The sequence below is a fragment of the Silene latifolia genome, chromosome 10, assembly GCF_048544455.1.
Source record: "Silene latifolia isolate original U9 population chromosome 10, ASM4854445v1, whole genome shotgun sequence".
Lineage (NCBI taxonomy): Eukaryota > Viridiplantae > Streptophyta > Magnoliopsida > Caryophyllales > Caryophyllaceae > Silene > Silene latifolia.
The window spans coordinates 968,786-978,121 of record NC_133535.1 but is presented as its reverse complement, the minus strand read 5'-3'; the positions used below and the strand labels follow the sequence as shown (position 1 = coordinate 978,121).

Genomic DNA, 9,336 nt, shown 5'->3' with positions numbered 1-9,336 from the left:
ATGAAATTAATCTGCATAAAGAACGTGGGGCGTGAAATCAGGAAAGAAAAAGTTGGCTTTTGACTTGTTGGCTTTTAACCACCACAAAATCTCATTGAAGACGGCATGTATCCGTCATTTTGGAGTGACGGATACCATTTTCTCTCACAAATGACCCAAATAGAGGAGAGAGGGAAGCACATGGGGGTGCCCCCACCTTGTTCTCCCTATCCGTTTTGTGAGTGGCAGTATCCGTCACTTGCTCCGACCCGTCTTCAGCAAGACTAACTGTTTAACCACAGGGCGCCACATAAGTTATGTGGTTGTTGCTTTAATAAGTAGGATGGTAGGCAAGGCTGTTGCCTGGTACACAGTTGACTTTGCCTACTGGCTACTTCATACAGTATAAAAGTATAGTCTGTTTTTTTTTTTTTTCTATCATATCATGCGGACGGCAACATTAATTAAAATTTAAAATACAATAGCACATTATAAAGACGCCCTTTTTCATAATGCTATGCTTCAACAATCCAAATATAAAAGTATTTGAGTCGGTCTCACATAGTACTCGTATGTCGTATCAATCACTACGACTCTACGAGTACCATTCTCGATTTTCAAAGTCGGAATTTACATTGATCAAAATTATACTACAAAATGAGTACTACATTACAACAAAAATTAAGAGGCTTAATTAACAACAGATGGATGATATTTGTAGTAGCAATGTGGATCCAGTCATGTGCAGGAGTTGGTTATTTATTTGGAAGTATATCACCTGTAATTAAATCTACAATGGGTTATAATCAAAAACAAGTTTCTTATTTAGGTGTTGCAAAAAACTTGGGTGATTGCATTGGTTTCATTCCAGGACAATTATGTCAATTCTTGCCTTTTTGGGGGATTTTAGCTATTGGTGCTTTCCAAAATTTTGTTGGGTATGGACTTCTTTGGGTTATTGTCACTAACGAATTGACCATTATGCCCTTTTGGGTGGTAAGTTCATCATTTTTGTTCTCTAATTATTGCCTTTTTTGCTAGTTTTATGGAGAAAATTGGTCAACTTTTCATTTTCAGATGATTTTGTCATCTTGGTTGATGGTGTTTTAGTTTAGTGCTCTTTTATTTTGTCTATTATGTTAGCTGAGCTCAAATCATTTTGCGATTGAATCTTTACTTTGGTGGTCAATGATGGATGGAGGCTAGTTGAGGACGCTCGTTCTGGAGAATAGTTTTTAGCTAAATTTTTTAATCTTTTTCGAGTTTTTCATTAACTTTCTTTGAGTTAATTCTCGCCCACCATGGTGGTGGTGTTATAGGATAATAGGCTATATAGCACTATTAATTTGACAAAAGTATATTAATTTGCTATAATGTGCCACTTTGTTTTGGAAATTTGGCTTCATTGACTTATATATTGTTGAATATTTTTGATGTTTTTAGGGTGTGTTTGGATAGCGAAAGTGGAGGGAAAGGGAGGGGAGGGGGAAGGAGGGAAGAGAAAGGGAGGTAAGGGAAGGGGAGGGCAAATGGGGAGTGGGTGTTTGGATACAATTTCCTCCCAAATCTTTTTTATCATGAGAGATTTTGATTTGTCTTGGAGGAGGGAAAATGGATCCCTCCAAATCTCTCCCCCTCCATTTCCCTCCATCCTTATTTGATATCCAAACAATGGATTTTAAATCTCCTACTCTCCCTCCCTTTCTTTTTCCTCCAAATCACTCAATTCAAACACACCCTTAATCTTTTGATGAACAAAGTATCTGGTTTATGATCATTTACTGGTTAATCTATGCGAAATTTCTCATGTGAAGGTGTTGACCGAATTTGATGCAGATGTTCATGGCCATATTTGTTGGAACCAATGGTGAGACATACTACAATACAGCAACATTGGTTCCATGTGTACAAAATTTCACTGAAAATCGCGGTCCAGTCGTTGGTATACTAAAGGGATTTGCTGGGTTAAGTGGTGCTATACTATCCCAAATTTATCATATGTTTAATTTTGCTAATCAAAGTTCACTGATCTTAATGATTGCATTAGCTCCACCAGTAACAGTTCTTTCCCTTATGTTCTTCATAAAATCAGTTGATGGGTCCCACCAAATACGATCTTCTGACGGTCTAAGCTTCTCTTTTGTGTATGGCATTTGCATTCTTTTGGCTGCCTATCTAATGGGTTTCCTGCTTCTTGATGATCTTACCATTTTAAGCCAACCGTTGATCGTTTTATCAGCAATAATTTTGATGTTCCTGTTGGTATTCTTGTTAATAATTCCCATCACTTTGGAATTTTATCCAAAATCCCGAGTTTCAGTTGAAGAGAGTCTTTTACCTAAGACAGGCGAATCTTATGATGAGACCGTCTCATATGAGAACCAGTGTAGCGGTTCTGAACATGAAAACAAGGCAGTTGTAGAAGAAGTGACTGTAAGAGGGGAAGAGTTTACAGTGTTGGAAGCCTTTGGAACGGCGAATCTGTGGATACTGTTTGTGTCACTAGTATTGGGTTCTGGTTCGGGTATAACTGTAATTGACAATATGGGTCAAATATGTCAGTCTCTTGAGCTATCAGATACCAGAATTTTCGTCGCTATGATCAGTGTTACCAATTTTCTTGGTCGAGTAGGTGGGGGTTACTTCTCCGAGCTGATTGTTAGGTATGATTCCGAAATACTTTTTCTGTCCCCGTAATTTATTTACAATAGTTTCCTAGTCCTGCCTCCTGATATACTGTCTTACATATTTTTTCTTCCTTCAGAAAGTATGATTATCCGAGGCTAGTTGCTTTGGCAATAGTTCAACTCATGATGGTTATTGGCCTGCTCTACTACGCCATGGAATGGCCGGCTGCAATTTACGTTCTAACTTTGCTAAATGGACTCGGGTATGGAGCCCATTGGGGTATTGCTCCTGCAGCAGTATCAGAGTTATTCGGCCTGAAAAATTTCGGCCTGTTATATAATTTCATCATACTTGCCATGCCCCTTGGCTCGTTCATACTTTCGAGTGGTCTTGCTAGTAGTCTATATGACTACTACGCGCAAAGGCAGGTGGGTCTCATCAATCATGCAAGATTAGACACAATGTTAAGGATGGATATTCGAGATGATGCGCCTCTTACCTGTATGGGTTCTGTATGTTATACTGTTACTTGTGCTATTCTTTCAGGTGTTGTTTTCCTTTCGAGTGTACTAAGTCTGATTGTAGCCGTCAGGACTAGGAGATTTTATGCTAATCTTTACATAAAATCGCCAGAGTAACTAGTACACCACAATTACGACTTTAGGAGCTTTTTCGACATTGAAAAAGTGCACAGATTGGTTGTTCGTGGCTGTGTTATGGATGTATGGAAACACAATTTGTGCTTCTTTTGTGATGTGTTGTACTTGTAAGTTTGTAATCTATGATTCAAGGATAGGAACACCGAACACTTCAGTAAGAGTCGAAATTAAGGTTTTAGTTGGGAAAACAGGCATGTATTCAACCATTCTTGTCTATTAACACGGTTTTTAGTTCCGCCAATAGTACATATGTATGATGTCTGGTTTATTCCAAGCCAAACTTCCTGTACAAGAATCATGTTCATCCAAATATGATATAATGATTAGACTCTTGGACGGTCTAGACGGAAGCTGGGCAAGTACCACACAGGGAATTACTCTAGCCTCGAGGAGTCGAGGGTGTGTACAGGAAAGACCCCTTCGATACCCAAGTCAGATCCAGGTAAGCATTGTGGTGTTAAGCTTTTCTTACACAATTTGCTCTTAAGAGTACATGCCTATTAAACATAGGTGATTCGACACTTATTTATTCATAAGAGTAGCATTCTGATTACAAATGTACAGGATGTTCTGCAGGGAATTCAGATTATTATTCGAGGATATCGGAAAAACAAAAGCTTTAGCTCCAAAATGTACACTCTGCTATGCTGAAATAATTAGTGTTGTCAAACACACTTGTTTTTATTCCATGATAGGTAGAAATTATACCTTAGATGTTCACCTCAAGGTTTATTTACGACTTTCGTAAACTTCAGCATTTGAATCCTACCATGCAAGGTTATATATACCTTATAGGCTTATACCTCAAAAATGTTGATGTTCTCTCCTTTTATTATCTTCCTTTGTTCCTTCTACCGCCTTTTTTTTCCGCTAAATAATCTCATTGGAAAGCAGGAAGCAGAGGCTTTACCTAATGTTCTTCCTCGGAGAGAAGAATTTATTGTGGTGTGAAAACAAGGGACTAGAAGCTGGAGGAGTAGAAGCAGTTGGAGTTGACGGAGCTGATGTTGAGCCTGTGGCCTGTGCTTCAAAGGCTAAGAATTCGAGCGCTCCCACAATCTGTTCTATTGAAGGCCTCAGGTTTGCTCTTTCTCTTAGACACATATCAGTAACAGTAAGATATCGGTGAAATGAACGTGATGGGACGTGACCTTGTAGTCTCGGATCTATCAGTTCTTTGTGTCTTCTTCGGTCTTTCATGATCCGTCTAGACTGCAATGTCACAAGAAAAGGAGTTAAGATGCCAGTAAGCTTGGTAGTTCACTAAGGTGTGTTTGGATTGAGTGATTTGAAGGGAAAAGAAAGGGAGGGAGAGAAGGGGATTTAAAATCCCTTGTTTGGATAGCAAATGAGGGTGGAGGGAAATGAAGGGGAAAAGATTTGGAGGGATCCATTTTCCTTGGCAAATTAAAATCTCTCCACAATAGGCGAGATTTGGAGGGAAATTGTATCCAAACACCCACACCCCATTTTTCCTCCCCTTCCCTTCCCTCCCTTTCTCTTCCCTCCTTCCCCCTCCCCTCCCTTTCCCTTCATTTTTCTTATCCAAACATACGTGTTTGGATAGCGAAAGTGGAGAGAAAAGGAGGGGAGGGGAAAGGAGGGAAGGGAAAGGGAGAGAAGGGAAGGAGAGAGGAAATGGAGCGTGGTTGTTTGGAGACAATTTTCCTCCAAATCTTGGCTATTGTGGAGAGATTTTGATTAGGCTTGGAGGAGGGAAATTGGATCCCTCCAAATCGCTCCCCCTCCATTTTCCTCCACCCTCATTTGCTATCCAAACCAACAAATTTTAAATCCCCTACTCTCCCTCCCTTTCTTTTCCCTTCAAATCACTCAATCCAAACAGACCCTAAGAGGCACTATACTTATCATGACGAATATGACCCGTGTTTGAAACCCGTCAGTATTAGAGCTATCTTATGATAACTTACCCACAAGACAAGATTCTGCTCACTAGTGTTCTTTGTAGAGTCCAAAGCCTTCCTTCCAGTAAGTATTTCCATTAAGACAACACCGAAGCTATAGATGTCGGATCTAGGACTTAGTTTTCCACTGGCAGCATACTCAGGTGCACAGTATCCGTATGTTCCCATCACCCTTGTTGAAACATGAGTTTTGTCATCCTGTGGACCGAGCTTTGCCAACCCGAAATCTGAGAGCTTTGGGTTGAAATACTCATCCAATAATATGTTGGCTGATTTCACATCGCGGTAAATTACAGCTGGCTTCGCTACACAATGTAGGTACTTCATCCCTCGTGCAGCGCCAGCTGCGATCTTTAACCTTGTGGTCCAATCCAGGGCATGTTTTCCTTTTTCAACAAGAAGAAAACGTTACAAATGTTCTTGCAAAATATCGACAAAGTTTTGGACTTTCGGGTATTACTGTCTTATGTTAGGTTATTCACCCCATAAAGCCGAAACCTTTCTGTTGGGTTTGTGCCTTGATTCTGTTAGTCGCCGTTCGAATGACTATGCGGGGGTCTCGCATCTGTTATTGGGCTAGGTCTGTCTTGGGCCTTTATTAGGTCATTCTGTATTAGGTCTTAGAGAATATTATATAAACTCTCTAAGCCTCTACCTAGCAAATCATACCGTCGAATCAGAATCGAAAACTCCTCACATATCAATAAAACTCTCTCCCTTCTGCCCTGTGGACGTAGCTAACACACCGTTAGTGAACCACGTAAATCTGTGCGTTTGTCTCTTTATTGTTCTTTTATTTGTTCTTTCTTGCTTCTGTTACAACACTTTCCATATTTGGATTGAGTCAGTACAAATTTGTGTCATTTCAGGTGCACGGTTATCAGGTTAGTTTTCGGATTCAGGTAGTTTTCAGGGACAATGGTTACATGCAGCCTGCAGGTCATTCGGATTATTTTCTAGCCGGGGCTCAGTGGTTTCTGGTGCCAGGTGAATTTAGGTCGGTCAGTTTGAGTCAGCCTGTAAGACGGTCTTATTCAAAACTTTCGTGAAAATCACGAACTGCATATAGTACATAAACAAGGAGGTTTACCAAAGAGATGATCGGCCAAGCTACCCTTGGGCATGTATTCATAAACCAAGATTCTTTGATCTCCTTCGGCACAGTATCCGATCAGAGTGACAAGATTCGGATCATGCAGCAAGCTTAACATCAATACTTCAACAATGAATTCTTGATTGCCTTGAAGACTCTCCAAATTAAGCCTTTTAGCTGCTATTACCTGCATAAGTCGGAAATGCAGATTCAGATCTCCTCACACTTGCCAGCAAGTGACAAGTCAAGGTAAAGCGGCGAGCAGAAATATTAACCTGTCCATCTTCTAGACGACCTTTGTAAACCTTGCCAAAACCACCTTCTCCGATTAAATGAGAATCCCTGAAGTTCTTAGTTGCGACTGCAAGTTCATGATAGGTAAAGCGGCGAGCAGAACTGACAGGCTTTGGTTTGTTATCTGAATACATAGATTCACGCTCAGGTTCTGCAATAATTTGCAGTTCACTGTCAGGCTCACAAGGTTCCAGATACACGAAATTTGAACAACAACAACATTATCCCGGTGACTGACTACACACCTAATTGCGCCTATGTTGGGGTGAAAGGGTAAAGATGTACACGGTTTTCCCTCTAAGCCGGACACGCATATATGGAACTTCTGGTAAGCCATGATGAAAATTGCGTCAAGAAATTATATTAATTGACAGGACTAATTAAGTCACAGTATAAAAAGTGCATGCAATTTATAGAGCTGTTTTTTTTTTTTTTTTTTAATGGTAATATTTATTCATCTAACTCGTAAAATCCGATGTAATTTTCGTCAGTCCGTTACCTGAGGACTCAAGACATGACTTCGTCGTTGTATCTGCAATGAAATACACAAAACTATCTTGGTTAGAACTTAGAAGGCAAACCCCTTACAACATTTGAGAGGTAAAATCAATCAACCTATGCAAATTTTATTAGTTGGTCTCACTTAATTAATACCGTTTATTGTAAAATAGATTCAAATTTACTCCGTATCTATTTACCAACAAATTTATCATTTAATTATCCGGAGAGATGGATCAATTTCACAAAAATGACTCGTACAATCGTCATTACTTGTATTTGTATTTTTTTAGCATTAACATTTAGTTTGTTTTTTTTTTTTTTTTTTTTTTTTTTTTTTTTTTTTGGTGTTGAGGGAGTATCCCCTACCGACAAGCGGTGGGCAATCTCCTTCGAGATCGAAGGCAATTTAATGGGTTGACCCCTCCCAAGTTTGGCTTTTTTCATTCGCAAGAGTCAGGAATCGAACCCCTGACCACTTGTTTAAGAGATGAGAGCCCTTACCACTCACACCAGCCAACTTTGATAGCATTAACATTTAGGTGTCGTTTGATAACGTTATACGGGAACTAATTTCCCATGATTTCAACCTATGCAAATATGAAAGAAATCAAATCGCTAGGAAATAACGACGACATATATTTTACTTCAATAAACTAAATTTTATCAAAGGAAATTGTGATGATACAATTTGTAGCCAAATAATTAAGTACTCGAAAAATTTATCTAAAATGTTACCTGAAGAATCGAAACTTGACCTTCGCGGTCCATCTGTGACAAAATACACGACATAATTATCTTAGTTAGAAGCAAAATCGATCTACTACAAGATTAAGAGATTTTAAATGTGATAAACTGTGTAAGAATATATAAAAAAAAAAAAAAAGTTATCGACATATTAATAAAATGAAACGCTATACTTTTTTTTTGGTCTAAACCATCGGTAATCCGAACCACATTGGGCCGACTAATTCGGATTTCGGGGTGTGTCCAAGGATTACGGTATTTAAACCCCTCCCAATCAGATTGTGGGGATCGATCCATGACTCCTCCCTACCAAGTCACCCCATGCTACCACTGCGCCAACCAACGATTGGTATGAAACGCTATACTTAATCACGTTCCTTAAAGGCCCATGCATGTTAGAAAAACCGATAAAATAAACCAAATAGCTGGGCGATAAAGGAAACGTGAATCATTATGAATTAAAAAAAAATTAAATACCTGAGGAATCAGAAGAATTTGCTGGAGAATAAGGATGATATATCTTGTCGTTTTCGAAAGCAGTACGCTTTCGAGGGCTTATACAGGGAAAACAACTCATTATTATGCAACAATCTTTGTTATTCACATAATAATAATAATAATAATAATAATAATAATAATAATAATAATAATAATAATAATAATAATAATAATAATAATAATAATAATAATAATTATAATATTAATTAGCAGAATTCAAAGAAATCAAGAAATTAAAGTTCAAAGAAGCTAGATGTGTTTCCCCTCCAAAAGGGAAGGGAAAACGAACAAACTTCTTTAGGGAAGAACGTGGCAAATCAAAATAAAATGATTAAATTAAACAAAGGTATCAAACTATTTTTAGGGTAAATATATGAACTTGGGTATATGGAATTTTTTTTATGAGATCAAATGTTATTACACTTATTAGATGGTAGAGATTAAAAAGAAAACCAAAAATTAATGAAAAATATTGAAATTTAGAAGATTAAAGTTTCCACTTTAAAGTGGAGAAACAAGGATCATTTATAATTTCGGGCCAAAAATTTCACATATTAGTAAAAAAAATCAAAAATGTAGAACAAATATTTCACATGTTAATTAAGGGCCTGAACAAGAATTTAAATACCTGTCTAAGACGGTTTTACACAAATTTATCATAAAAATGGATCTCTTAGTCACGGACTCACGGTACCATTTTTACCTACTAGTAGAATTGTATATGGGTCCGTTTTATAAGTACAATAATGTAAAATCGCCTTATACAAGAGTACAAGACTAACTCGAACATGAATAGATGAATAATTGAATATGAAGTCTTGATTTTGATTGGCGACATTTGAAAAATAATGATTTCTAATTCGTAATTGATTTCTTTTACCTCGAACATCAATTAAACATTTACCCCTGTATAAAATAATTTTGATTGTAAATGGTTTCATAGTAACTCTTTGATCGATCACACCATTGGTTTCATATATCTTGTATTTTGTATATTCACGTATCAAAAGTTAGA

The 9,336-nt window shown here is 37.8% G+C and overlaps 2 protein-coding genes across 4 annotated transcripts; one reads left to right on the top strand and one right to left on the bottom strand.

Annotated features, from left to right (window-relative positions):
• The first annotated feature begins 433 nt into the window (after positions 1 to 433).
• On the top strand, positions 434 to 7,140 carry LOC141604613 (protein NUCLEAR FUSION DEFECTIVE 4-like). 2 transcript variants are annotated; one of them, XM_074423041.1, is made up of 6 exons: positions 434 to 975; positions 1,816 to 2,642; positions 2,744 to 3,708; positions 3,831 to 3,898; positions 4,161 to 4,346; positions 6,061 to 7,140. In XM_074423041.1, the coding sequence occupies exons 1-3, from the start codon at positions 637 to 639 to the stop codon at positions 3,243 to 3,245; spliced, it is 1,668 nt and encodes a 555-aa protein (XP_074279142.1). In that variant the 5' UTR covers positions 434 to 636; the 3' UTR covers positions 3,246 to 3,708; positions 3,831 to 3,898; positions 4,161 to 4,346; positions 6,061 to 7,140. The 2 variants fall into 2 exon arrangements, with proteins under 2 accessions (XP_074279142.1, XP_074279141.1); XM_074423040.1 differs by lacking the exon at positions 3,831 to 3,898.
• Positions 3,743 to 8,450, bottom strand: LOC141604614 (putative serine/threonine-protein kinase PBL21). Of its 2 annotated transcripts, XM_074423043.1 has the most exons (8): positions 8,301 to 8,314; positions 7,815 to 7,847; positions 7,078 to 7,110; positions 6,824 to 6,903; positions 6,560 to 6,729; positions 6,282 to 6,471; positions 5,198 to 5,577; positions 3,743 to 4,478 (listed from the first exon to the last, which is right to left on the bottom strand). In XM_074423043.1, exons 5-8 carry the CDS (start codon positions 6,710 to 6,712, stop codon positions 4,173 to 4,175), a joined length of 1,029 nt encoding a protein of 342 aa, XP_074279144.1. In that variant the 5' UTR covers positions 6,713 to 6,729; positions 6,824 to 6,903; positions 7,078 to 7,110; positions 7,815 to 7,847; positions 8,301 to 8,314; the 3' UTR covers positions 3,743 to 4,172. The 2 variants fall into 2 exon arrangements, with proteins under 2 accessions (XP_074279144.1, XP_074279143.1); XM_074423042.1 differs by lacking the exon at positions 6,824 to 6,903 and having other exon boundaries at positions 8,301 to 8,450.
• Positions 8,451 to 9,336: the final 886 nt, after the last annotated feature.

Coding starts and splice junctions, on each gene's coding strand:
- LOC141604613 (XM_074423040.1), top strand. CDS start 637: ATGAGTACTACATTACAACAAAAATTAAGAGGCTTAATTAACAACAGA. Junction 976..1,815: donor CCATTATGCCCTTTTGGGTG/GTAAGTTCATCA, acceptor AATTTGATGCAG/ATGTTCATGGCCATATTTGT. Junction 2,643..2,743: donor TTCTCCGAGCTGATTGTTAG/GTATGATTCCGA, acceptor TTCTTCCTTCAG/AAAGTATGATTATCCGAGGC.
- LOC141604614 (XM_074423042.1), bottom strand. CDS start 8,400: ATGAGTTGTTTTCCCTGTATAAGCCCTCGAAAGCGTACTGCTTTCGAA. Junction 7,848..8,300: donor AAATTCTTCTGATTCCTCAG/GTATTTAATTTT, acceptor ATTTTGTCACAG/ATGGACCGCGAAGGTCAAGT. Junction 4,479..5,197: donor AGCAGAATCTTGTCTTGTGG/GTAAGTTATCAT, acceptor GTGACATTGCAG/TCTAGACGGATCATGAAAGA.